General features: G+C 40.9%; 1 protein-coding gene across 2 annotated transcripts in view; it reads left to right on the top strand.

The window, feature by feature from the left end:
- Positions 1-26,453, top strand: part of TMEM65 (transmembrane protein 65) — a 34,008-nt gene extending 7,555 nt beyond the window's left edge. For both annotated transcript variants that reach the window (XM_050709054.1, XM_035556197.2), the window contains 6 exons: positions 13,838-13,882; positions 16,005-16,072; positions 18,271-18,325; positions 19,507-19,549; positions 20,950-21,055; positions 22,979-26,453. In XM_050709054.1, coding sequence (XP_050565011.1) covers positions 13,838-13,882; positions 16,005-16,072; positions 18,271-18,325; positions 19,507-19,549; positions 20,950-21,055; positions 22,979-23,074 — 413 coding nt within the window. In that variant the 3' untranslated portion in view covers positions 23,075-26,453. The remainder of the gene's footprint in view (positions 1-13,837; positions 13,883-16,004; positions 16,073-18,270; positions 18,326-19,506; positions 19,550-20,949; positions 21,056-22,978) is intronic.
- The last annotated feature ends 384 nt before the right edge of the window (positions 26,454-26,837 follow it).

Genomic DNA, 26,837 nt, shown 5'->3' with positions numbered 1-26,837 from the left:
CTGCCTCTAAACCATGTTCAGCAAGGTATTGCTTGCTGAAATTCGTGCTGGTTTTGCCCTTGTGATTTGGTTTGCTTCCCTGTTTTGAAATTGTACTGACCCTAGAACCCACTCTGGGTTCGGTGCTTAAATGCAGAAATCTAGCCGTATGTTTTTGCAGAGCAAAGGCAGCAAGCATTCAAGATGAAGTGGAATGAGTGTAAGGCCTAGAGAAACCCGGTCTCCTTACTGCGCGTGTAGGTCCTCTCCTTGCTGGCTGGTGCTCCAGTGTCGGTTGGAACACTTTCAGTAATGACTTACCACCCTCTTGCTTTTGCAAACTTTTAGCATCCAGATACCCTAAACCACTGGTACCACTTGAGAAGCCCGCGAAGGAGGTAGTATCGCCAGAGACGACCAGTACTCTTGGTACAGTAAAAAACCAAACCTAAAAGTGTGTTGCTGAGACGTGGCATTGCATAAGGCCAGCAGGCTGCTTGTTTGACAGACGTTCTGCGTGCTTGTTGTGATGCAGTTGGCATGTGTTGCTGCAAGAAATCAGAGTGCTCGGTTTTGGGTTTATTTACGTTACTATAAACTTGTGACTTCAGGCTTTATAATATAAATTGATATCATGACTTCAGTCTCAGAATGACGCGGTCCCCATGGGGACTTTAGGGACTTGGTCTTAATGTGAACAAAGAAATGTTTCAAGTCCTGGTCTTGTGGAAAGTCTCCTGAGCACCATAATTTCTAGGTAATCTAGACAAGTCTCCATAATTTCTAGATCATAATGGAGTGGAAATTTCAGGCTGAAACAACTTCATTCAGTTGGAGGAACTCGAGGTTATGTACCTTATGCCTTTCCCTGGCAAAGTGCCACGCATTAAATCCTGTGGTCCGAACATAACGCGGAAATAGCATTACTGTTAAAAATGTAATTATTCAGTTAACTGCCTTTACCCTTCCCTGTAATTAATGCTTTAGGAAAGGTAAAGTCAAAGATTGCCCTAATTAAAACTTGTTTTCCAATATTCGCATGTGTTTAGGCATGTAATACAGCCGAATAACTATCATGCACAGGCCTTTTTTTAAGGTGGTCAATTAAAAACAAACAGAAGTCAGGCTCTGAGCCATTGCTGTGGCTCAAAATAATACGTTTTGTCGTTATCGGGAGACAGGTTTTCCTTCTAGTTATCTTTCCTGCTGTGAGGGGTGCTTTTGATTTAGGAGAGATCACTTAAAATGCAACTTTTACTTAGGGTGCAGCTCGTACCCTTCAGAGCAATAGATGAGATGCACTTTGATCTCCATGTAACAGGCATGAATGAACTGGATCGTGTGTGTTCTGCGAACACAGGGGCACTGATTTAGTGTATAATTGATATTAAAGAATGACATCAGTTTCTTACAGGAAGAGTTTAAAAGTTTCTTGAATTATTTAAAGCTTACCCATGTGACTGAAAGCTCTTTCTTATAAAAAGGCAAAGCAAATGGAAAAAATGAGCTAAGTATATCATGCAAACGGTGATTAAGGAAGCTGCCTTGGATCTCTCTGCAGTTTCTCTTTTTTTTTTTTTTTTTTGCTGGTAAAGAAATGGTTCAAATTGAGGAAAGGTAGACGTGTGAGTTGTCTTGTGTTACCCCTCATTCATTTTCTTTCTTTCTCCTTGAATTGGCACAGTGTTATTTCAGAAACCAGAAAGCAGATGTTCTTGTTGCCATGTTATTGCTGTGTATGAGAACTTCCTCTAACATCTAGCCTGCCTTTTGGAATTTTTGGGATGTGACTAACCCGTGCCTGAAACAAACTCTTGCTTCCTCTGAAACATGGTGAGCTGGTTAAGGCAAAGCTGACAAAATGCGTTTTTTAACCCTGTAGAGTGCATATTTCATCCAAAACTATGGGATATGAAAACAGTGTTTTTCTGGAGTGTCCAGTTACTAGGGATTGTATGTTAGTTGCCAATATATCTTCCCTTGCAGCCATAGCAGACCCTGATATATAGTCTTAATTGCACTTATACATATATATATATGTGATATTTAGTCATTATTGCACTTACATTGTTGACCTCAAAAACCTCGTTTGCTGGATCATTTGCTAGCTCCCATTTATATGTGATGGGCTCTCACGTTCATTCCTTTTTGGGTACTCTTTGCATTTTTGTATTTAATCCTGAAAAACGACCATGCTTTAGCTCTTGGCAAATTCCATCTTGTCACTTTTTCAGCCTACTCATTTCTCTCTGACTTGTAAAAAGAGCAAATAGGAGCACTGGAGGACTACAGTATTCTGTGTTTGATGATGGGGCATACCCTGTGGCAGCTCTCTCATCACCTTAAAGCAGTCGTAAGGAGCAGGGGGCCTGTTTTCTTCTCTCCTACTGCCCGTACCCATGGAGAAAAACTTTCCTCAACCCGCTTACTGAATACTTGGTAGCTTTTCGGGTCTTGGTGCACGTGCTGTAATCTGCTGCTGAGCAGCTGCTGTGTTTTGCTTTGGGAAGGAAGGCTTTCCTGCGTACGTGCCAGGTAGGAGAGGAGGCATTTCCAGACTTAAATCCTGCCGTACCATGTGGCAGCAAGCACAGCTGAAGGCTCCTGCTTGACCTGGGGGAAGGACATGGTCTTGAAAAATCTTTTTTGTTTCAAAAATGTAAGAAATCTGAAAGGCTTCTACAGCGAGGCCAGCTTGAATTGAGAGGAGCCGGAGCCGTGGGTGTCAGCGGTGGCCCAGATTTTGGTCCCAAAGCTCGCTTTTGGGAGGTGGTCTGGGACCTGTCAGCTGGACACCAGCAAGGCTTTCAGAAACCTCGAGGCAAGGCTGGGAGAAGGCACAGGAAATGCTGAGCGGTTCTCATCCATGCCACAGACGGAGAGGTCTGTCTCTTTCTTCCTGCCGTCCTGTGTGTAGATTTGTGATGCTGCAGAGCTCTGCCAGTTTCTTCACATCCAGGTGCTTTGTGTGAGCCGACAGATAACTGTTGCATTTCAGCCTGCTGCAGTTTTACCTGTAAATATCATCAGTTTCTGATTACTTGTACTGGGAAAATAACTCCTGGTCCTTTGCTCTTTGCAGCTTTTGGCTGATCCATCCCTTCCTTAGCGCTGGCCAGTTCGGTGTAGCTGAACTGTTCCGCGACAGTCGTGTCGCATTCAGAGTGTAAGCCATCAGTCTCACTTAATATATGGTCCCATCCTTCACGGCAATCTGAATGGGGAGAAATTGGGTTTTGCTGGCTTTATTGGGTTTCATGGAAGACTCTAGAGAAAGGTATATGGAACAAATTGATTTCTTCAGCCAGCTGTTCTTGTAAATACAGTTAGCTTCTATTTTCAGATGGCAATGTCTTTATTTCATTAAGTCCTGGCAATGGGTTGATTTTTTTTTTTATTTTTTTTTATAAAGCACAAGTAAAGATATGGCGTCACAGATGTGAAACGAACTTGTTCAGGATCAAGGGATGTAAGAATTAGCAATTAGCCAAGTAAAGATTTTTGTCAGTGACATTTTCTCCCAAGCCCCCCTATTTTTTTCCTATTATTACAGTATTTTATGGAGTAAAGGAAACAAAGCAAAGGGAATAGGTAGCTGCAAAAGTGCCAGCGGTGTTACAAGTACTCAGTCTGGTCCACCTTTTCTTCTTGAAAATGTCACAGGCTTCTTGTGATTCTCTGACCTCTCCCTAAACGGGATGAGCAGAACAAAGATGTGTTTGTGGTCCTGGTGCAGCATAAACGGCAGCGTCAACGGCGGCTGGTTCAGGTGGGAAGCGGATGTTACAGCCTCAGTTTATTAGATCTGATTTATTGGAAAGCAAAAATCGTTGGCTTGTTAATGTACTTGCATGGATTGGATGGTAGGAACGGATCACGTTGGTCTTACCTCCAGGTGCTGCTTGTTACAGTCTTTGCAGCTGGAGACAAATACAGCTGAGTTTTTTGTGACTTTTGATCTTTTGTAGAAGCTCAGTTAAAAAACTAACAACAAAAAAACCCACCCACAAGCAAATGTATATGAATTATATACAGATCTATAGATCTACTATACTATATGCTAAATATATGTACCTATATTATATGTAGATAATAGATCTACTGTCAATCTAATCAGGTTGTTGCAAAGGGAGTGCCCCAGTCCCCCCCACCGACCCCAAAGCCTCTGGGTGTGCAGTCCCGAGAGGGAATTTAGGAACGGGAGGGAAAATATCCAGTTGCCTTCTACAGCAGCAGTGTGAATTTAGATCCCTCAAGGTACGATTCTGCATTTGACCTCAGCATTAATCTTTTCTCCTGGGAAGCGCCATAAGGACATTCTGCCTCAGGCTGGAGTTTCTTCTCTCCTGTCCCCGTGGGAGCCCCGTGTCGCTGACAGCACGTATGGTGACTTGCACTAGTGAGCAGTCTTCCAGGTTTCTTTCTTGGTTTTGCCAAATATTTGCAATTATATTTGGGAGCTTTGTTGACCTCAGCATTTCTCTGACCCCTTGTGAATAGGTAGGGAGCAGTTTTTTGCCTTCCTCTGGCTGTCTCTTCAGGATTATTCCTCCTGGGATCTCCGGCTGCCTGCATGTAGCGCATCGCTTAGCTTCAGTGCTGCCAAAGGCATCCTCAGCCTAAATCCGTCCCCTTCCTCCCTGCTGGAGCAGAGGCTGTGCAAGGTCTGTGAATTTTGGAACAGCTGGTGAGAATGAGAGGAGGGAAAGATGCCAGAGGCACACTGAGGTCAGGCCCCATCATATGGCACAAAACAAGTAGTAGGAGCACAAGTTTAATCCAAGTCTCCAGTAAGTATTGGCATTACTGGTGTGTCACCAGTGCAGGCAATTCCCTATCGCTGTAGTAGAGGCTACTTTCCACTGCCAAGGGGAAAAATGTTAAATAGATCAGGTTCCGTATTTCCTCCTTACCTTTTGTTAGAAAACAAACCAAGCTTGTTCTGTGTGCAGGAAGCCTCGAGGCTTCAGCTGTGGTTTTGTATTTATAATTCACTAGTTCTCCAGCTGATTATTGTAGGTGGAGGATGCAACTTCAGTGCTTACAGGAGTTTGCTGCTTTCTCACAGTTGAAATAGTTGTCAAGGAAAGGTCAAAAAAAAAAAACTAACAGTGAAAAAGGGAAAATGGGCAAAGCTGAAATATGTTAAATGGCAGAATCCACTCTTTTATAAATTGTCATCAGTTAGATCCAAGGGAAGATTAAATGGCATTGGGATTAGATAAGTGGCTCAGACAGGTAGTTCTTTGTAAGGTAGAACTCCCAGAGCAGCTTCAGAGGGAGTGTGTGCACAGCTGTGCTTTTACTTGAGCTGAGGCTTGAGTTAGCTCTGCAGTTGAAAGCTGCATAGGTGCACTGAAACTGTGCCAGATAATCCTCTGGAAGGAAGGCTCATGCCTACCAAAGCCTGCAGAAACACTGGGCAGGAGAAAAAAAATATCCTTTTTTCTTTTTTTTTTTTTTTTCTTTTTCCTCCTCCAGAATAAAGTCAATTGCTTGAAACAGTTAACTCAGCACTGTCTGCTTAGAGACTACTGGCTTTACTCTTCCTTTGTTGTTCTCCCTCCTTATTTATATTACTTTATTTATAAAATCAGCAATTGTAACAATGTCAGGTCACTTTCATGAACAGAGTAAAATGTTTTTTTTAGTAGGACTTAACATTCGCATGCAGGAGAAATTACTGAATAACGGAGCTGCATAACTACCCAGCAGATACTCTGTACTCTTATACATAAAAGCCAAAAGAAAATGCTTTGAGGTAAAGTTCCATGTAAAATAAGATTTCGTTTTCACACTATATCGTATAGCATTCGCTTCTCCGCAGTTTGTCAGAGACAGCTGGTACTGCGGCTTGGTTTTAACCATGGAAGGAGTCAGGTGTTAGTCTGACCGGTTTCACAAATGCAGCAAGAAGGCTTTGCTAAATTACTTGGGGAAGGGAAGAAGAAAAGCACCCAAGTGCTGAAAGTAAGGTTTGTCCTGGTACCTTTAGCATTAAGTAAAGAGTTAAGAACAGCTTAATTGCTGCTGCGTTCTCTGCTCCTTGGGCATTTAATACAGAGTGGAAGAAGTTACCTGAGGGTCATTTACAGCTGGAACTTAAATTAGCAACAGCTTCTTACAGTGTTCTTTATTGTTGATAGGTATCAATGGTTTCTTAAGTACTTCTAGGGAGCTTATACTTTTCTTTTTATTGCCACAGTGCAGTGAGAAACTATCAGCAGCAAAATGATGCTTGCTGTGAGCCTGGAACTAACAGAACACCGCTCAGTTTATCTGTCTGCTCGACTGCGCTCATTCTGTGTAGCTGCCATCCTTCTGAGACAGATGAAAAGCATTAAACTCTATGCATTTAAAATTATTTCAGGGAAAATCTTATTTCTGCAGTCTTCCTTGAATCCAAGGTCATCCTCAGGCAGGGGGTGAGACTTCCCATTTCAGAGCAGGCTGATACCTAGCGGTACATGATTTACCAGGGGTTTGTCTTGAGTTTTCTGTAACGTTCCTGGTAGAATTCTCTTAAAGGAGGAAAAAATAATCCCACTCACCCCATCAGACTTAGTCTCTCCTCCTTGTGGTACCGCACTGCCTGTGCGTGGTGTTGGCTGGGGTGGTGCTGCCTGACTGAGTACCGGTGCTGGTGCTGTGGGCGTCATGGGAAGCGCTGATCTTGCCAGCCTTGGACTTGCCCTACCAGTGGGCATCGCTGTGTCTCTCCCTTGATATTAACCAAGGAGCTTTTTCTCATTTCAAGACCCCTGGCTGCTGCAGAAGGCGAAAGCCTGCACTCTCTGCCTAGGAATGACAGTAACAACAGCAGGGGCCTTAGAAAAAGTGAGCGAGCGTAGCACGGGCCTGGAGCCCCTGTTACAGGCTGTTGGGGCCGCTCTCCCCCAGCGCAACCACATCACGCCAGTGCTGCATGGGCTGCTGCCAGTGTTAGGTTGCCTGCCTTTGTTTGAGAGCCAGCGATGCTCTCTGCTCTTCATAAGCTACCTTTTTTCTTCCTTTCCTGGGAAAAGAAGTGTGGCTTTGAGCAGCTGGGGGAAGGGCATAAGGAAAAAGAGGGGTGGGAAGAAATTAACTCATCTCTTTAAACTCATCTCTCAATTCAGATTTCGTTTTAAGAACAAGACCTGGGGGGAACATCATTAAATAAAGGATCTTGTGACTGTGTGTATACCTCCCTAGATATTTCCTGAGCACTCGCATGTGTCACATCAGTGATGCCAGCACTTCTCTATTACAAGGTGATGAAAGCCTGTACTAGATCAGATCTCTTTGGTTGCGCATAGAGCTCTGATAAGTCCTGTTAACAAATCTTTTGTGGTGTCCCACAGAACTGTTTTGCTTATCTTCTCAAGTGAAAGTGCTACAAAGGCCATCTTAGAACCGATTCTCACACCACGATAATACATAGATCCTGCAATCTGATTTCCAGTTCAGTGCTGTTGTGGAGCTGCTGCTCCGCTCAGCTGAGAACCGCCGAAGCGATGGATAGATGCATAACCTCAAACCAGAGAGGCACAGGAGAAGACGGAGCTGGCGGAGAAGCCAACACCTCACCTTACTGAAAAGCAGCTAGAAGGAAATATTTGGATTAGATTAATTCCACTATAATGTTAATCTAAAGTATTTACCTGGTCTTTTTCCACAGCTACTGGGAAAGGTGTTAATAATCCCAGGGGAGGATTTGTTCATCCAAAGGTAATTTGCTGTACCATTGAGCAATGTCCCTCCATAAGCCCCTAGGAACTCATTTCACTCCCTGAGCTTTGAAACAGGATGAAGAGAGAAAAACCAACCTCCATCTGGGATGATGGGCATTATGGTTCTACAAATTTGTTTGCTTTGTTTCATGGCAGGGAATTGTGATTTTGTGGATGGCTCACTTCAGTCAGGGATTGCTACAAAAATGTATTTCCTGGCAGCACTCTGGTATCTTCTTTTATTAAAAATCTCTGTTAAATAATATTTCACATGTACTTCTGCAGTGCACAGATCAGAATACCATGTTGTTGTTCGTATTTACTCTCAGATAGTATCTCTAATGTTTCTGACATTTCTGTATAAACACTTCAGCTGTTTTTCTTACCATTTTTCTATTTCTCTATGAAGGTGACAGCTCAAACCCTGTATTTCTATATTTACCCTGCATCTCTATTACAAACTGCAAGTCCTTCCTAGCTTGTCATCATTTTAGTTGATTAGCCCCCTTGAATCTTGAGGTAAGCGTCTTATTTCACATATTTTGCAATTGCAGTTTGAGACATTGTGAAGCATTGCAAATTATGTTTTGAGTGGAAATGAAAGGCTGAACTTTGAGTTGACAAGGCACTGATAGAGACTTGGATTAGATCAGGGATAATTGTCATGACGAGGAAGGCAATGATTTGGATTTCTGGACCTAGACAGGCAGCTAGGAGGAAAATTACACCTTGCCATTTTATGCTTTGTCTTAGAGTTGTCAGAGTTTCCACCTTAGGTCTGTGTTTTGTTTAGCATCTTTAAAATGATGTGGTGTATTACACTTCTGGGAGAGCTAATAGGATGAGTGTGTTGTATGCTCCCCATATTTGGCTGTGAACATACAGTAAGCACTGAAGATAAAATGGAAATGAAGTTCTGTGATACTTAACCAATACTATCCTGTATCTGATGAGAAATCATGTCCATTTCTGTTGCTAAATATGTCTGTTCTAAGGAGTAACTACTGACCACAGCACTTCTGCAAGGTTTGCTCAACACGTGGTCCACTAGATAGAGCAGTGGTTTCAAATAAAGATGAGTTCCTTCTTCTACTTCGAGGTTTTTCAGGGTGGAAAACAGGCCGTGATCTCGGTGTAACTCTGCAGCATTAGGGTGTAAATCAGTCTCCAACGCCCATAGTACCTGCCATATTTGTATTTAGGCAGAACATTTTGGACATGGTTATCTTTTTGCAGGTAGTAGAGAAAAAAATATTCTATCTTGTCCTCTGTCTATTCATCTCTTATTCATGCTTTGCTAAGCTTTCTCTTCTCGTGTGCATGTGACTGAACGGGCTAACAGTGGAGCGTATATTTAGCACTGCACGAGTCAGCATCCTTTCATGTCTTGACTGGTGTAGTAACAGGAAATCATTTGAGAGTTATAACAAACGATGGAGATATTTTTCTTTACTGCCAACTTTTGGATTGTTCTTTTCCCATCTGGAATATTATGGGAACCCAGTTGAAAATCAATGAAAACGGTTTTTCAATTTTGTTCTGCCATAAGTACTGAGGTTTTTTGCAGCTTTAATAAACCTTGAGGAAAAGCTGAGAAGGAATAGAGGGGGATGGGCATGAACTCTTAAGAGTTCATTCATGGACTTATTTCATATGTTGGTCAGAATTTACTTTTAAGGATCCAGCTCTCCAGATGCTGAACAAAGCAGTAATGCACATCTCATTTCCATGCTCCAGTCCAGAATTTTTGTCTCGATTCTCTGATGAATGTCACCTACGAAGAAGTACTTCTCTTTAAGAGGCACAAAAACTACAGCGATTTTTGGTTCTGTGGAAGTGAGCCCTTGCTGTCCTCATGATGCATATTTGCATGATGTGCTGAAATGACCTAGACAGGCAGTTTGGAGGAAACTGATGTTCCAGGCTGAATTTGAGGCAAAACCCTCCCTCATTTGCAGATGAGACAGTAACCATCCTCTACGGTGAGGTCATTATGGAGCTAGATGATTAATATCTTTTGTGTTCTTTCCTCATGCCACCTTGATATTCATTGTTAAATTATTAATCTTAGAAACTTGGTCACTATTTAAGCTATAAATCACTTCTCATATTTGTCTTAGATTTAACGAAGCTCAGCTGTAGCACATAGCTTCCTTCACAGAGTAGCCCTCGCCACCGTGCCTGTTACCACTGTCACTTGTTTCCTGCTCTTGGGTGACAGTAACAGATTTAGCTGTAAAACTTTATAGCAGTGTTAGCTGCAATTTGAAGAAAAGGTAATAATACATGCCTTTAGGCTTGCTAGTTCCCTTGTATTCTAGTTCCTGAATTGATCATTCAAAAACTGGTGATAACTGTTTTTATTAACCATCTGAAAAATATGCCCCCCCTTAAGCAGGTTGGGTTTTTTGTCAGCAAAGAATAATAATCTTACAACTAAATTGCAAGTACTGTCTTGGTTTAAATTGACTACAGTTGGCAGAGTTGATTTAACTCATTGGATTTGGGCCACATTGTGGATAATGGTGTTATTTATGTTGCCAGTTTTATATTCCCATTTTTGATTCTGTTTAAAAATAAAATGTTTATTTAGCAAAAAAGTGATACTTGTGAATTCAGAAAGGATTAAGAACAGATTTAAGAGGCAGCTTTTTTTTTTCTGTTCACCAGGCTCCATAATTCAGGGCTAGTGACCTGTATTGCACTTGAACCTTGGTTTATAACTTAATTTAGGGTAATGAATATCAGTTTGGAAACAGTAGTATTCCTTATTCTGCAATTTCATTTTTTCCTTCTGTGATAAGATGAATACTGGCATCTTACTTAGCATGGTGCTATAGGATGAGCATGGTGGCCATAGGTGAATGGCTGTCCTGAAATGCAATACTGGAATACTTCTTTTTTTTTTTTTTTCCCCCCTTTTCAGTCATGTGTATTCTGAACTGTTGAATTTTTACTGAATTCAGTTCTTGGAAGCGGGTTTTGCAGTTATGATTCCTTTTTTCCCCTCTGGTAAAACAAGTGAAGGGCATGTTTCCTTTGCTGTGCTCTCTGAAGACTTTTTTCCTTTTTTTGCTGAGTCTTGAAAACAACTTCTGACAGATAAATTGTGAAATGGATTTTGGAGTAGGGTACCTAAAGGGTTTTAAATTGTTTTAAGGCAGTTAATTGTTTTTTTTGTGAGATGTGTTCACCTGGTGCATTCATATCTTGCAGAGTTTCAAAGCATGTTGATGTGGTGGTATTGGAAGTGATTTTGTGTAAAAAAACAAAACAAAAATCGAAACAAAAACTTGATTTGGCTTTCATGCACAGTCGTTATTAATTCTTTTGGCATTAAATTTCTTTCTTTTTTCTTTCCTCCCTCCAATCTGCTAGCTTTAAACCAGGCCTCGGGCCTAGGGCTGTGAGGAGCTGGGCCTTTCCGGCCTGCTGCTGTGGCGGCTGCGCTGGTGGCGTTCACTGAAGCCATCAGTGAACTCCTCTTCATGCTCCATGGCTGGGTTTGGTGCTCCATGGGGAAAACTTTTTCCTTGAGCCTGGTCCTGAGCAACCTGGTCTGATTTGGCCCTGTGGTGGGCACAGCTGGGGCTGGATGCTCTCTTCAGGTTGAAGATACCTGAGACACCTGTGTCCTGGCTCCTGGTTTTATCTCAACGTAAATAAAGGGAGCTACACTTCAGGCACGCTTCCAGATGAATTTTAATACTTTTTTAAACTAGAAGAAAGCTTGTAGTGTGATGGCAAGAAGACAGTCTGCTACACAGGAGCTCCCTATGGCCAGCCTCTGAGGTAGTGCCACCATGCTGTCCTTAGGGCCCTCACTTTTAACACTTGACTGCAGTGGTGCTGTTAAAGGAGCTGGTCACCTTATGTGCCCTGCTTCCTGAAAGGGGTATTTAAGCAGGAAACCTACTACCCAAACAGGTTATGTCAGTGAAGGAGTGATTTCCACTTGTATTCAATCCCTTGCCGATTCCCTCTAACTTGTGCTGGCTCATCTCTCCTCTTCCCCCAAAGCAGTGTCCCCCAGCCTCCCTCCTATTAAAAGCATACCAAGGGCCTCCTTGATTTATGTCCTGAAGGAGGAGAGTTACGTCACTTCTAGTTAATATGAGTGCTGAAATTCCCAGTATTTATGGATTTAAAGATTGTTTTTTTGACTTTTTTTTTTTCTCCTGCCAAACACTTGGCCTCAATTCCTCCTTTTGGTAACGTTTCTAAAATCAATTATGCTCAGTGTTCTAGCTTTTTAATAGCTTTCTTAATACACTAAATAGAGTGTAATTATGTAGACTGTTGTGTGCTGTCAATCAATTCTAGTTAAATCCACAAGAGTAATGCTCTGAAATGTAGTTTTGTTTGACAAACCAAATAGTCTTCTGTGTCGGTACCTCAGACATTTCACTTGGGCATAATCTAAACTAACTGGCTATCATAACCACGTTTTAAAATCAGGGCAGACTATGAAAAGGTGTCATGTTTTCCTCAGAGCTAAAAGGAGTGCTTTCTGGGAGTTTGTATGCTGTTACGGATTTTTATTGCTACATCCCTGTATCCAGAGGACTAGCCTTAGTGTAGGCAGCACTTCAGTGGGGGTGGTTTTCATGTAATGGCTTCCCATGAGAGCAGAAAGCTGTGGAGGGCAGCACTCAGACCTCCTGTGGTTGGATTCAGGATTTGGGGATTTTGTTGTCTCCCTGGCATCCAGCAGGATGGAACAAGAGGAGGTTAGGAAAGCTGCATCACAGATGCGATAGTCTTGATTTCGGTTGCCTGGCCACTAATAAGGGAGTCTGGAGCTCTGGGGAGCAGTGACCTCGGTAAATCTCTTCGGTTCAGGGTGGCTCTGATGTTCCCAAAAGTTGTAAGAATTGCTTTTCTCTGGTCTTGGAGAAAAGCTGCTGGAATGACAGTAGTGGTGTGTGCAGACAGCTCGCTCTTTCTGCATACCTGTAAATGCTTCTCTTACCCTGTGAGGATGGAGGGAGACCATATAAAGGCAGGTACAGGTGCTTGTGCTGGGAAGATGGTTCCAAGCCCCAGCCCATCCCTCCTGAACACAAGCTGAAAATTTTAGTGTGGCTTCTTGTGGCTGGGGGGGCACCTGAGATGCCTGCAGCTGTGTAAATGTCGTTCTTGCAGGGCTCGCTGTGAATCCCATCGTGTTTTCTAGGGGGGTGAAAAAAAAAAACTATGTATTTCTTTAGCACCCAGACTGTGCTCCTTTTACGTGCCTGGAGAGTACAAGTGGCCATGTCTGTGGAGCTTGGATAGCTCATTGAGCAGGGGGGAGAAACAGCTCTTCAGCAGACTTCGAAAGTCTTTGTAGTTTTAAGACTTTAAATGATTTGAATTCTTTTGGTTGGCTATCGGTGCTTTGGTGTTACCATTTTATTTATATTTTTTGAGGTCAATTTAAGTGAATGTATTAGCTTTTCCTTGACAGTAGCTTTGAGTATAGCAGCTCCCTTGGATGCAGGGATACACGCTGCAACCTGCACAGCTCAGGCATGGTGAAGATGATGCCCAAATGCTTTACAGCCTGGGTTTGCAATGCTAGCTACTGTGGCTGCCCCAAGTATGCTTGGGGTAATGATGCAGGCTCCTCTTGTATTTCACCATTTTACCAGTCTCTAATGTCATAGTATTTTTCTTTTATTCTCATACCAGATGTTAAAATATGTCTGCTGTGGGAACAGAAGTGGTAGTGTTTTTTTGCAGGCTGAAAGAAAGAAGCTTGTCTGCTGCATGCTTAGAGTACCCCTAAAAACAAATACTAAAATACGGTTCTCTTAGATGTCCTGTTTTTTTTCTAATTTTAGGGTGTTTTTTCTAATTTTCTTGTTTAATCGTGTAATAAAGATGGCTGTTGGGCTGTTCTAATGTGTGCTGTTGGTTTGCATTGTCAGTTATAAATACTAGCTTAATCTAGTAAAATCAATTGAAGAGACTTTGTGGCTTTTAATATCATAGGATCTTTTTAAAAAGAAAAATATAGATATGTGAAGCATTTTTACTTCAAATTTTAAATCTATTAAATACCTACTTTTTGCCTGCTAGTAACTTGGTAAATGCTTTATAATGTAATAAACTGAATTTGTGATGATGTAGCTAACTTTCTCATTTCATTTTGACTTCTCTAGAGAAGTTGGAGGTTGCGCCGCCATCTCCAGGACAACTGAAACATGGTAAAATAAGAATGTTTGCTGAATGTAGTTCGGTACTGTGAAGTCTTTGTGTTCGAGTTGCTTCATTTTTCTCCTGCAAGCATTGGTCTGTCCTCATCCCTGTACTGTGGAGTAGTGGAAAACCAAAGCAAGCACCTAAAGTCACCGTGCCTTCTTTATTTCGTAACACCTCAGCTGGTGAGAGAGTGTGTGCCATTTAGTGAAAGTAGGACAAAGCCCAAACAAGGGAGCGCAGTTCAAAGCCAGCAGCAAGCATTGTTCATCTCAGCCAAGCTGCGTTGGTGATGTAGTACTTTGCAGATTTTTTTTTCCTCTTTTAGCTTAAAACTAATGATTTTCTTCAAGTCACATGTATTTTAAATAGACTCTGAAGTGGGGTAAAATTGTAGAGAAATTGGAAATAGATTTGGTGGTCTTTATAGAACCATGATTTTTCACGTTCCACCTTATTTTACAAGTCAGGCCATTTTTATGGTTTCAAGCTCTGTCAGTGAGCAAGTGCATTTAGTTGAATATTCTCCTACTGTAGGTATTTATACTTGTATTTTTAATTTTTTCCCTTGATCACTGGACTTCTGTTTAATCCATGGCTTCTAAAATTCTGTCAACGTCAGTAAGAATATGAGTCCCATATGTAGCTCTACAGTTAGGTACACATTTTGAAAGTTTTTGGTACCTATTTGTGCTTTTTTTTTGCTGTTTAGCTTTTTGGGGTTTTTGTCCTGCTATTTAAAAAAAAAAAGTTCACAGAATCACAAGTTCACACATTGTGTGCTTTTAGTCTTTCATCTGTTCATTTAAGAAGGTATTTATGTTCTTAAAGTCAGTACATAAGTCCAAACTTGTTATAATACCTAAGCATGAAACATTTTGTCACATTTGGTTTTTGCGATAATGGATTCATGGTGTTTTTAGAGGTAAACCCAAAAAGGAGTCCTGCTGGTTTCTTTTCACCTGACTGTGAAGTTCATGCACTCTTCTTGCTTCTCTGTTCATGTGTTTGCACCTCTGAAAGTTCGTAAAATGTGATTATTGATCCTATATGAAATGGGGGAAAAATAACTAGCATTTTCAATGTTAGCAAAAAGAATAAAAGTGAAAAGAACTTATTTTCTAAGCTGTATTTTTAGTTGAGTAGTCAGTCCTTGGTGCTGTATTTAGTTTTAGGATGCTAGCACCTTGAGACTCAGCTGGAGGCCACGCTGTGCAAATTCAATCCCAACTCCATAGGAAGCTTATAAAATAAGACCTGAGAGAGAAAATAGAATGGGACAAAAAGGAGCAGTAGCACTGTGCTTGTTAAAAATTATTTAGACCAGGGTGTTCCAAGATCCTGCAGTAGCAAATAGTTTAAAGTAGGATTTACTTGGAGTTTTGGGAAGGAAGAAAAGAAATGCATCAAACAAAAGATGGAACCTGATTTCTTAAAATTTTGAGGAGCAGCTTCAAGCCTAACTTGTCTTCAGCATGGTGCCCAAACAAAATGCTGATACAGAAGTTTGGGCTGAATAGTGAGATAATGAGCACTGCACGACACGCTAGTGAAAGCCACCATTGTAAACTTGGCTGAAGGAGTTTTGATTGGAATTGGCTAGCGCCAGGCAATACTCCTAAAATATGATTTTTTAGGAATGATTGAAGAAGGTGGACCTCTTGCACTGGGATAGAGAGGGAATTGTAGAGAAAGTGAGGGCTTTAATTCAAGTGAGAGAATAATGCAAGGAGAATTTGCAGTAATGCAAGTGAGACAGTTTGGCAGCCTTCAGCGATACTGCAATATCAACTGGAAGGATTGTAAATAATATCAAAGTTCGTGCAGTGTTAAATATTTCTCATATGCACTAGTAGATGTTTGTGGCTTTCATCCAAATGTGTACAAGTATTTGAAAAGAGTAAGTCCGTTCACCTGGTTCTTCACAAGCCATTAATAAGACTTAAGTAGCAAAGGGCTTACCAAACCTGCCAGAATTGAAAACAGGGCACTAAAAGTAGTAATAGGAAGGGGGTTTTCTGTATGTTAACTTTGCTTCTCTTAAAGGTAGAAGTAAATTCACATTTCGGTTGTTTGTATGAACTAGTAAACTCTTATAAATATTATCTTTTTGTTACTTATTTCTTTTAGTGTTCTTCCACAATGCATTGCCTTTTGTAGGGTTTGGATTTTTGGATAACGCAATTATGATTGCTGCGGTAAGTTCATTATTTGATTCCTTGACCAAGCTGATACAATTCATATTATTTACGTATTAAATGAGTAAATGAGAGCTTCAGGAAGACTCCTCTCCCTCTGTATCAACTCACTAATTTCTCTGGTAACGTTTTCATTAGTTTCCATGTTATGAGCAGTTGATGCAGTTCTGTATTAACTAATTATAATGCAACACTGAATAGGTCTTGAGGATTCCTTACTAACGTGTCCCTTTATTCTCAGCGACGCAAGTGCTGTTAGTGCTGATGCTGCTTTGTACTCATGTGGCATGGCATTGCTGAGTAACACCCTTTAAATATTTTCCTGTTCGTTTGGAAGATGAAATGGGCTGGTGGAACAGGAAGATGAATCGAGACCAAAGATACTGTTCCTTGGGTAGTATTGTCGTTGACAATGTAGTCTTAATCGTGGGATAATTCAGGTGGGAAGAGACCTCAGGAGCCACTAGGTCAATAGTCTTGCTCCTGTCGGGGACCTTCTCAAGGTTTTCAGTCTAACATCCTGCTCAAAGCAGGGTCAGTGAAAGGTCAGACCATTTCATGGTTGTATCTGGTGGCATCTTGAAGACCTCCAATGGCAGAGACTGCACAACCTGTCTGGGCAGCCTTTTCCAATGCCTGACTGTCCTCGTAGGGAGAAACATTTTCCTGTCCTGCGCATCATTCTGTCTCTAAATTGGAGAGACCAAATGGACCACTTGGTGGATAAGGAGTTGGCTGGGTGGTCACACTCAGTTGCGGTCAACGGCTTGATGCCCAGGTGGAGACTGCTGATGAGTGGTGCTCCTTAGGGGTTGATATTGGGACCAGCGCTATTTAACATCTTTGTCAGTGACATGGACAGTGGGATCAAGGGCACCCTCAGCAAGTTTGCCGATGACACCAAGCTGCGTGGTATGATCGACATGTTGGAGGGAAGGGATGCCATCCAGAGACACGGATGGGCTCAAGAGGTAGATCTGTACGAACCTTGTGAAGCTCAATGAGGCCAAGTGCGAAGTCCTGCATCTGGGCTGGGGCAATCCCAAGCACAAATACAGGCGACAAGAGAGCAGCCCTGTGGAGAAGGACTTGGTGGTGTTGATGGGTGAAAAACCGAATGGAAGCTGGCAACACAGAAAGCCAACTGTATCCTGGGCTGCATCGAAAGAGGAGTGATCAGCAGGTCAAGGAAGGTGGATTCATCAGCTCTACTTTATTCAGTTGAGACCCCACCTGCAGTACTGGGGCCCCCAGCACAAGAAGGACCTGTTGGAGCGAGTCCAGAGGAGGCCACAAGAATGATCAAAGGACTGGAGCATCTCTCTCCTACAAAGACAGACTGGGAGAGTTGGAGTTCTTCAGCCTGGAGAAGAGAAGGTTCCAGGCAGACCTTACAGTGGCCTTCCAGTACCTAAAGGGGGCCTACAGGAAAGCTGGGGAGGGACTCTGTCAGGGAGCATAGGGATAGGAGAAGGGGAAATGGTTTTCAACTTAAAGAGGGTAGGTTTAGGTTAGCTATTGGGAAGAAATTCTTGACCATGAGGGTGGTGAGGCACTGGAACAGGTTGTCCAGAGAAGCTGCGGATGCCCCATCCCTGGAGGTGTTCAAGGCTGCAGGGGGCTTTGGGCAACCTGGTCTGTCCCTGCCCATGGCAGGGGGTTGGAATTAAATGATCTGTAAGGTCTCTTCCAACTCAAAAAGTTCTGTGATTCTGTATCCAACTGGATCATCTCCTGTTCTGATTTATGCTGCTTTTCTCTCATCTTCCCTTCATGCATTGCTGTTCCACCTGCAATTCAGCGTGATTTTGTGTTTCTTCAAATGAAGATATAAGGAGCTATGATACTACGTTTTATCTGTTTGCTCACTGTTTCTGGAAGTTTGCTTTCAGAGCTGTGCATTACATTAAGAATTATGCTTGGGAAAATGGTATGCAGAGGGATTACTGTTCTGTCCATTAGGTGGCCATTATGAGATAATATAAAATATTAAAATAATATCTGAAGTAGATCCTTGTCCTAGGAAGAGATGCATGTGCTGGGAATGTAAGAGCTGTGCAGATCTAATAGAAGTAATGTCAGTTTATCCTTTGAGTTTTAAACATAAACAAGTAGTGAACAATACCTTGCCAGCTGAATTAATATCATCTGTTTTAAATCCATAGCCATCAAATAATGAGGAAACTCTTGTTTTTCAGGGAACCCAAATAGAATTGTCAATTGGAGTTATCCTAGGAATTTCAACCATGGCAGGCAAGTAATAAGGAAATGTAGTATGCATAGACTCATGTGACACATTCCCGTATTTTAGGCTGAAAATAGGCCACGGAGCTTGAAATGGCTCTCCTTTGGTCTTGCGGCAGCCTTTCATAATAAATAAGCAAGGATGTGTTCCGTTTGCAGAAATGGGATTTCAGTTCAAATAAGTTTTGAAATGCTTCTGTGTTTTTTGTTTGTTTTGTTTTAATCAAAAAGTTCAAATCCTGGGTAACTTAAAAACGGGTATTTGCATTTCTGTAGTGAAAATGCTTTTAATTCCCCAGGACCTGATATTTATATGTGTGTTTAAAAGCTGCTGTTTGCTCGCAGCTCTATGTGCAGATCAGTGTTTGATTTCCCTTTACTGTGTTGTCCGGTGCTCTTGGTGGTTTCCCTGCCTCCATGCGACGCCGTGCAAAGGCGCATAAAGAGCCCTGCTCCCGCGTAATCTCTGCTTGACTGCCTCAGTGCCTCTGCAATGTGAGAGAAAAAAACTGCTCCAACTGCAGGTGTAGCGTTGCTTGTAGAGGAAAATTTGTAGAGCAGAACAAGTGAATCTTTCGGAAACTTGCAGCCCTCCGTTGCAATGCAAGACAGACACAAGCAAGTTAATGTCAGTAAGACCTGCAGTGAAATCATGCATTTTAAGCCTGTAACTTTTAAGTAATACATATTTAATCCCATGTAGTATTTATTCTTTAGCTGACACAAGTGTGTAGAAATCATGCCTGCTTTTGAAACGTTTAACAAAGCTGCATATACAAGTAGCATATCCTCCTATTTCCAGTGCTTCTGTGCCTCTTTGGGCACTGCAAGGCGTTTTTTGGCATCCAGTGTTAGCTGGATAAAACTCAGCTGTGTGTGGTCATTGCTTACTCTGATCTGAACAGTTGTTACACCAATTTCCAGGTCGTCATCTTGCATTTGTGAAGTTGTCCTCATACACATGGAGAAAAAGTGTTGTACTTCCTGCTATTGTCTGTCCAGCTGCTGTTATTGCAAGTTGTAATAAGGCCAGAAGATGAGCTCTAAATAAAAAATAATGATTCTGGTCTTCTATGTGACGTATACTGATAAGGGCGGGGTCAACAGCAGGGGGTGGTGGAGGTGCTATTTTTTTTGTATGTGTAATTAAAATAATATTTTCCCCTTCTCTTCCCTGTTTCCATTTCCAGCTGCTGCTCTGGGAAACCTTGTTTCAGATTTAGCTGGACTGGGGTATGTCCGAATTTGTTTTAAGAATTTATTTTTTGCTCCTTTGAAACCACTGTTGGTGCTAGTGAACTAAAACACAAATGATCAACTTATTTTATTTTTTCTCAGCTCTTGAATTGTCCTTCAGTAAACCGTATGACTAGTAGTGTATTCTGTCCTTGAGGAGAAGCGGAGATAATTGGTTGTTATTGTTGAGCTTAAAACTGCAACGCCATAGTTTTGAAACAGAATAACTATTTTGCTGTTAAAATATTATATATTTAAGCGGTAAAATTGGAATTGGTATTTAACAAGATTCAGTGTGTTTTGTAGGTACTGCTTGCTTATAAGGAAGTATTTGAATTTTTTGTCACAAAATGAGTTTATTGAAATTATGTGAGCCATGTACAGTAATGAGACACTGAGTAGAACATAACCTGAAGGCTTGGCTCTAAAGTCACTGGGCTGAAGCTCAAGGTGTGTTGAATGTCTTTGAACAAAAGCGAGAACATTCACGTAAAAGAAACTCAATTTAGCTATTTCTATTCCAACACCTTTTCAAGAAAAGCACATAACGGTGAATACAACTTTCCCCAGGCTCTGGAAGCTTGGAGGGCACATTGCAGGGGGGTTCATCTTATTCTTGTATTGTGCAGTCCTGGGTGCTTCTGCAGTTCCTATAAGCACTTTGTCTCAGTCATTGTCAGATCAAGTGATGAACTATGGGGCCTTTCCTCTGACCCTCTGTGGCTACTGCTGCGAGCAATTTGGAAAAATGTTTTTTGGGGGGGAAATTGTATATTGTTATGATCTAGACTATGCCTCATCAGGTACTGGTATGCCTAGATCTGAACGCATTTCCTTCTCAGATGTGAAGTTATATCTGAGGGAAGAAGGAAATAGCTACACATCTAGGTGTACCTATCTGTTGCAAGTAAGTCAGTATTGACATTTGAGCTATTATGTCAGATATAGACAGATAAATCTGACTTTTTTTTAAAGGCAATTTCTGAGTAGTTTCTAAAAATAAAACCTGTCCGTTGTCTGTTTTTTCTCTATTCCTTGTTTTTTCCCCTGCAAATAACAAAGCTGATTACTCAATAGTGTGAAACGCTTTCTCTGATAAGTTTTACTTATAAGCTGTTGTAAAATACAGTAACATTAAGGTCAGTCATGTCTTGCCACAAAGTTCTTCTGGAAAGATTGTGTGTTATATCACTGAGAAAATTAGTTGATTTACATTGCAAAAGTGACTTCTATGACTGTTAGAAGTCTGAATGCTTTCCTATGTTTACCTTTCGACAGCTTTATCAGTATGCTGAAGGAAAAGCTATTCCTTGCAAGTTCAGTGCTTGAAATAGTTCAAAATCCTCACTAGAAGACACCTTTCAGATCCAAGACAATTTGTTCTTGTTTTCTTCCAGGCTTGCAGGTTATGTAGAAGCTTTAGCGTCACGACTGGGTCTGTCAATCCCTGATCTGACACCAAAACAAGCCGATATGTGGCAAACGCGTCTTAGTGCACACTTGGTAAGTATCCTGCAGGCACTGTTTGGGGGGAGCCTTTCTATTTGGACTAATAGGTGATAAATCACAGAATCATTAAAGTTGGAAAAGATCTCAAAGATCCTCTGGTCCAACCATCCCCCTGCCACCAATGTCACCCACTGAACTATGTCCCTAAGTACCACGTCCAACCTTTTCTTGAACACCCCCAGGGACGGTGACTCCACCACCTCCCTGGGCAACCCGTCCCAATGCCTGACTGCTCTTTCTGAGAAGAAATGTCTCCTCATTTCCAACCTGACCCTCCCCTGGTGCAACTTGAGGCCATTCCCTCCGGTCTTATCACTGGTTCCCTGTGAGAAGAGGCCGACCCCCAGCTCCCCACACCTTCCTTTCAGGTAGCTGTAGAGAGCAATGAGGTCTGCCCTGAGCCTCCTCTTCTCCAGACTAAACACCCTCAGTTCCCTCAGTCGCTCCTCGTAGGCATTTTGCCACTTTCTTTTAAATGTTTAATAACCACCAATATTCTGAACGCTTCCTAGAAAGTTTGGTTCTAAGCCCATGTCAGGGAGCATCAGGAGACTGGATTGTTTCAGCTTTGGGTGTTCTTTTGTATGCGACAAGCCAGGAGTAACTGGTAGCATGGATAATCTCTGTGGTGACTTCATGTATGCTGTGCAGATACCTTGTTTGGACTCTGGCTACTGTGCTAAAGTAGTTTATTTGAAAGTTATGGCCCATAGCATTACCCTTAGTTTTATTCCTTATACACTCCTTGTCAATCACTTTTTAGTTGTGTACCTCTACTGTATGTATTAGTTTCTAATAGTCCGTAATTAATTTGGTTATGAAATTAACTTTTATCAGAGTAAACCTTAGCTTTTGAATACTGTTCACTGCCTGGGCTTTCAGTACTTCTGCAGTTACGGGACACTCACTTTTCAGGTGCATTTTCAGGGCGTTTACTTCATGAACATCCAAACATTTGAAGTAGTCCCACCTCAGTGATGACAGTGTTAGTTCATTTTGATTGAAGAAATGGATTGTAAGAAACTGAGTAAAGAAACAGATCATTATTTCATCTTGGCAGATTGAAGGGATGAGAAATAACTCTTTCTCAAAAGTTAGGGAAAAAAACTGCTTTCAGCAGTGATAGATCAAAGCATCGAGCAAGGGAAGAAATGAAACATTGTCAGTGGGATGCCCTCTGGTCCGTCCAATGTACGAGGTTTCTCAGGGGAAGCTGATGAGTCTGTGGGACAAGTCTGTCATGCCATGGCAGTTAATTCACAGCACTGTTCTGTGAAAAGACTTCTGAGTGTCTTATTCTATATGCTAGCATTTTTCCTTTCTTTTGATTATTTACCTGCTGTGAGAGGTTTCTCGATGCTGTTCATTTACTGCTGGTGATACGCCTTTGGATGTTGCCTTTCTTATTTCTTTCCTCTCCTGTTGACTTTTACATCTAGGTCAATTTGGGAAATCTTTTCAAATCTGTTTATTTTTTGTCTTCACCTCGTACCTTTGCAAACTGCTAATGTTAGCAGGGAATTCCTCACTCCTGACCTTAATGATAATTCATATTACCAGATTCAAGCAGATGCTTTTTTACAGTTACACCTTAATTGTTTGTCCTTCCCTGTCTTCCTGGCCATCATACCAGTCCTTTGAATCTTGGTCTCCTTCCTTGTTTACCATGTGTGCATCTCTTCGTGAGTCATTCCTCTCCTCTTCATTCAGAATTGTATTAGCACAGCACAGGATTTCTAACCTTGTTGTTTACACATACCTGTCTCTCTCATAGACTGTCTCTAGTCTGCATGCTAAGGAAAATATGGCTCCCAACCAAAAGCTGGAACAAATTGTCTGTTTTCCTGGTTGTGTTGGTGCTACACACAAGTAACAACTGATCAGTGAGAAACTTAATTTGTTTCCCCCTTTCTCTAGGGTAAAGCTATTGGAGTGACCATTGGCTGCATTTTAGGAATGTTTCCTTTGTTGTTCTTTGGCGATGAGGAAGAAAAACTGGAAGAAAAAAATTAACCTTTTTACAAGACATATACAAATGTAAACTAATGTACCTCAATTATTCAATTATGCTGTCAATATTTAGGAATTAACAGACAGTAAAAATGTATAGACTTGGGAACAAAACCTTCAGCATGTCATTTTATGGAAACACTAATTTATTGTGGCTTTGTCGTGTTCAGTACTTCTTTTTATAAGATACCATTTAGCGTTTTATTTAATGTAAATTTTTGAAGTGTTCTCACTTACAGCAAATGGTGTTTACCACTTCCCCTTTTTGACCTTACTCTTGAATGGATTATTACTCTGATAATCCACCATGGATGACATTATCACTCTTGAGTTGCATATTGGTTGCTTAACAGTTGTAATTGCATGACAAAAATTTCATTGCTGTTCATCAGGTCCTTCAATGCAGATTATTAAGATCAGCGATGAGTGATTTGAAATCCCTCGCTTTGCAAGACGATTGGTTGCCCCCTCACCAGCTGTCGTTTTGCACTGCCTCTAGATCAGATATTTCAGTGATCTATGTCAGTCTAGTTTGCATTTCTTTACAATTCCATTTCTCTGAATTGTCTCCTGAGATGATCATTTTAATGCCTTGACAAGGTAAGTGTTTCTCATATGGTGTCCTTACCAAGTGCATTTTAGAGGTGGTTTAACACCTCCTTCTGTACCTCCATATTCATGTCTTTTTCTCTCCTTTGTAAGCAATATTTTGAGAATTCAGTTGAGATCTCCTTAAACTTATCTTCCTGAGCTTTCAGTGTGGTATTAAAGAATTCACACTTCCTATTTCAAAACCACAACTTTTTTTTTATTCTGTTTAAAATAAAGTGTGAATAGCTAATGGGGTAGGTGAGGCTGGGGAGCCCTTCAAGGTGTGAATGAGTACTGGCACTGCAAGTTTGTGATGGGTGGCTCAACTGAAACAATAATAATAATAATAATATGTACTGTTAGTCTGGATTAGAGGACCTGATTTGCAGATTATAACTTTGTATTTAAGATTAAACCTTTGCTTTTTTTTTTTTTTGCTGTGAGACAGTTCTTTAAAAAAGAAAAAGAGACTTGAGGCCTTCTTCCTTTTCTGCCTTTTATTTTTGCAGTCTTATCTGGTGTATTATAGATCTGACAGTGCAGTCACATGTAACTGTGCTTTTTTTATATGGTCATGAATAAATAAATTATGATTACAACTATCAAATACTCATATTTCGGGATCCAACTTGACAGGAACATAATGAATGCTAAACTGATAACTGTTGATTGCAAAGGAGGGGTTTTCTTATGTTTGAATACCATTTGGAAAAGACACTAAAAAGAAGCACAGCCAGGGTACTTTGAAAGCTTTGTCACTGGAATTGTTAGCACTTCTGAAACCTAGAAATAAATGGTTTAAAAGAAAAATTAAATCCCATGATTTTTATTTGCTATGGAAAGTCTTACTGTAACATACATATGTTTTATGGAGCTCATTGCTTACCTCTTGGCTGTAAATCTGTTTCCATTTTTTTAGAAGCCACTTAAACAGCAGTACTGAAACTTTGACACCAACCTTTAATGAAAGTGACAGTATTTTATATCTGTTTGTGAAAAGCAGACTGAAAATTTGGAGTGAGTAGACCTAGTAGCATATACTGTCCTTTATATGTTAAACCATGAGAATCCTAACCGAACTGTAAAATTGAAAGAAATCTTAGCTAGGCATGAACAGAACATGGTTTTGCTTCCATTTTCAAGGTGGGAAGCTTTTCTTAAAAAAAGCAAGAAGGCTCCTGCTAGAAAAATAATACATTTCTCCAGTAGACTGTTGCTGGTTTACTGTATGTCAGTAATCAGTGGGGTTTTTTGTTGGTGGTTTGTTTTTGTTTTGTTTTGGTCTTGCCTTAAACTCTGACTTTTCTTCCTCTGTGCTTCTGTTTCTAGTACGTTTCTAGACAAAACTATGTATTTCCTACTTTTTTCATTGAAGTACACATTAAAACAATTTTGCATAGTTTTTTTGTATTCTTTTCAATAATTCCAGCACTGTTTTCCATTGCAATAATTCATTGGAATCTTTCAGCAGTGGCCAAACCTCTGTTCTTTGCAATGATGCAAACTGGAGCACTTTTCTCATGACTTTTTGGAACTCATAGGAATAATCAGAAGGCTGTGTCAGCTGTTGTAAAGCAATCTTTTTGTAATGACAATAGGAAAGACCATGTACTATTGTTAAATAGCTTGTGCATGTAAATTGGTTATATTTTGTTGCTGTATGTCAAACTACTGTACTGTAACCAGTGCTTTTAACAAAAATTAATGAACTAAGATATCTTCAGAGAAATTCATCATGTCTTCTGAATATCTCTTTAGCTGACCACAAAAATGTGGAGGGCAAGCGACGCATGGTAAGAAATCTTGGGTTTTTCAGGCAGTTGTCTGATGTTTTAATCAAGAAGGTGACGGTTTGGGTATTTGACAAATGTGAAGAAATAACTCGTCATTTGAGAAGACCAGTGGCTCTGCTGGAGGCTGAGAGAAAGTGCTTGATGGGGCCAAGGTGCCACCCAGAATACAGTAAGGGTAGTTTGCTTTGCCCGTGGGATCTGCTTTTTTGTGGATTGCTTCATGTGGAGTGGCAGATTTGTGCCTGATCCATACAGTGTCCCTTGACAAGAAGGGTGTGGTTTTTTTCTGGTGTATGTGGTTGAAAGTAGTCCCTGATGCTCTGATCACAATCTTGAAAATATGTAATTGAAAAGACAGAGCACTATTAAAAATGTCCTCTTTGTTTTCTGTGGTTGTCTTCTCCCTCCTCAATAAAAGGAAAAACAAACGCTACCAGGCTTATTGAGCGGCTTCAGTATTACTCCATTTTTTATTTCATCAAGTTTGTCCCATGCTAACAGGAATTTTTCTTAAGAGCTGGTAGACCTGAAATGGTGTTTATTTTAAAATGCTGGTTTTTATTGTAACTTAAAACGTAAATGTATTTTTGACTGTATGTTATCCCTAGGGACAAAGAACATGCATCTGGTAATGTGGTTACCCAAATCTACTCGCTGATATTTTCTCATTCATGTACTTTTGCATAAATTATTTGAATTTGGGAAATGTATTTTGTATTGTCTTTAAATTGTCAAAATTTCTGTAAAGTTTTGTACTACAGCAAAGCTGTTCTGTGTTTGTTTATTTACTAGACCAGTTGCTGGAGGGGCAATGTTAATAATATCCTGTGGGTATTTGGTCTCGGTTAACAAAACAGGAATTTATTATTTCAGTTACAAATGAGAGTTGCTTCGTCACTTACAGAGGGGACGACCACCGTGGAGTAGTTCAATCTGTCTCTTCATGTTCGGAAGAGAACAATTTAAGCGATTAAAATGTTTGCATGGCAAACTAGCAATGTTTGTGGTTAATAGTAGTCAGAAGTCCACTTGCACATGAATTTCTGTAATAGCTGGGTTTTGTATGCGAACGAAGCCCCTTTGAACTCTCCTGAACTTTGGAACTCTTCGCTGCTTACACTGCTTGGTCGGTCCTTTCGGTGGGTGTCTGCGCATGAACAAGTGCTGTGAGTAAAACACGTCGGTGTCGGAATGATGGGCTCAGCGCATTTCGACAACTAGTATGGGTTGGCTCTTGTTTTATACCCTATTCTCGTTGCATCTTACAGTAAGAATCTTCATAAGGGTTGTTTAGTGTCTGTCACATGTCTAGCCAAAATACTTCTGATGGTTTTTTTTCATGGTCTAGTGATAAGCTGACAATGGCTGTTTTTAAGCTGCAG

Source organism: Cygnus atratus, chromosome 2 (assembly GCF_013377495.2).
Source record: "Cygnus atratus isolate AKBS03 ecotype Queensland, Australia chromosome 2, CAtr_DNAZoo_HiC_assembly, whole genome shotgun sequence".
In the NCBI taxonomy this organism is placed as follows: domain Eukaryota; kingdom Metazoa; phylum Chordata; class Aves; order Anseriformes; family Anatidae; genus Cygnus; species Cygnus atratus.
This window is presented reverse-complemented; position numbering and strand designations above follow the sequence as displayed.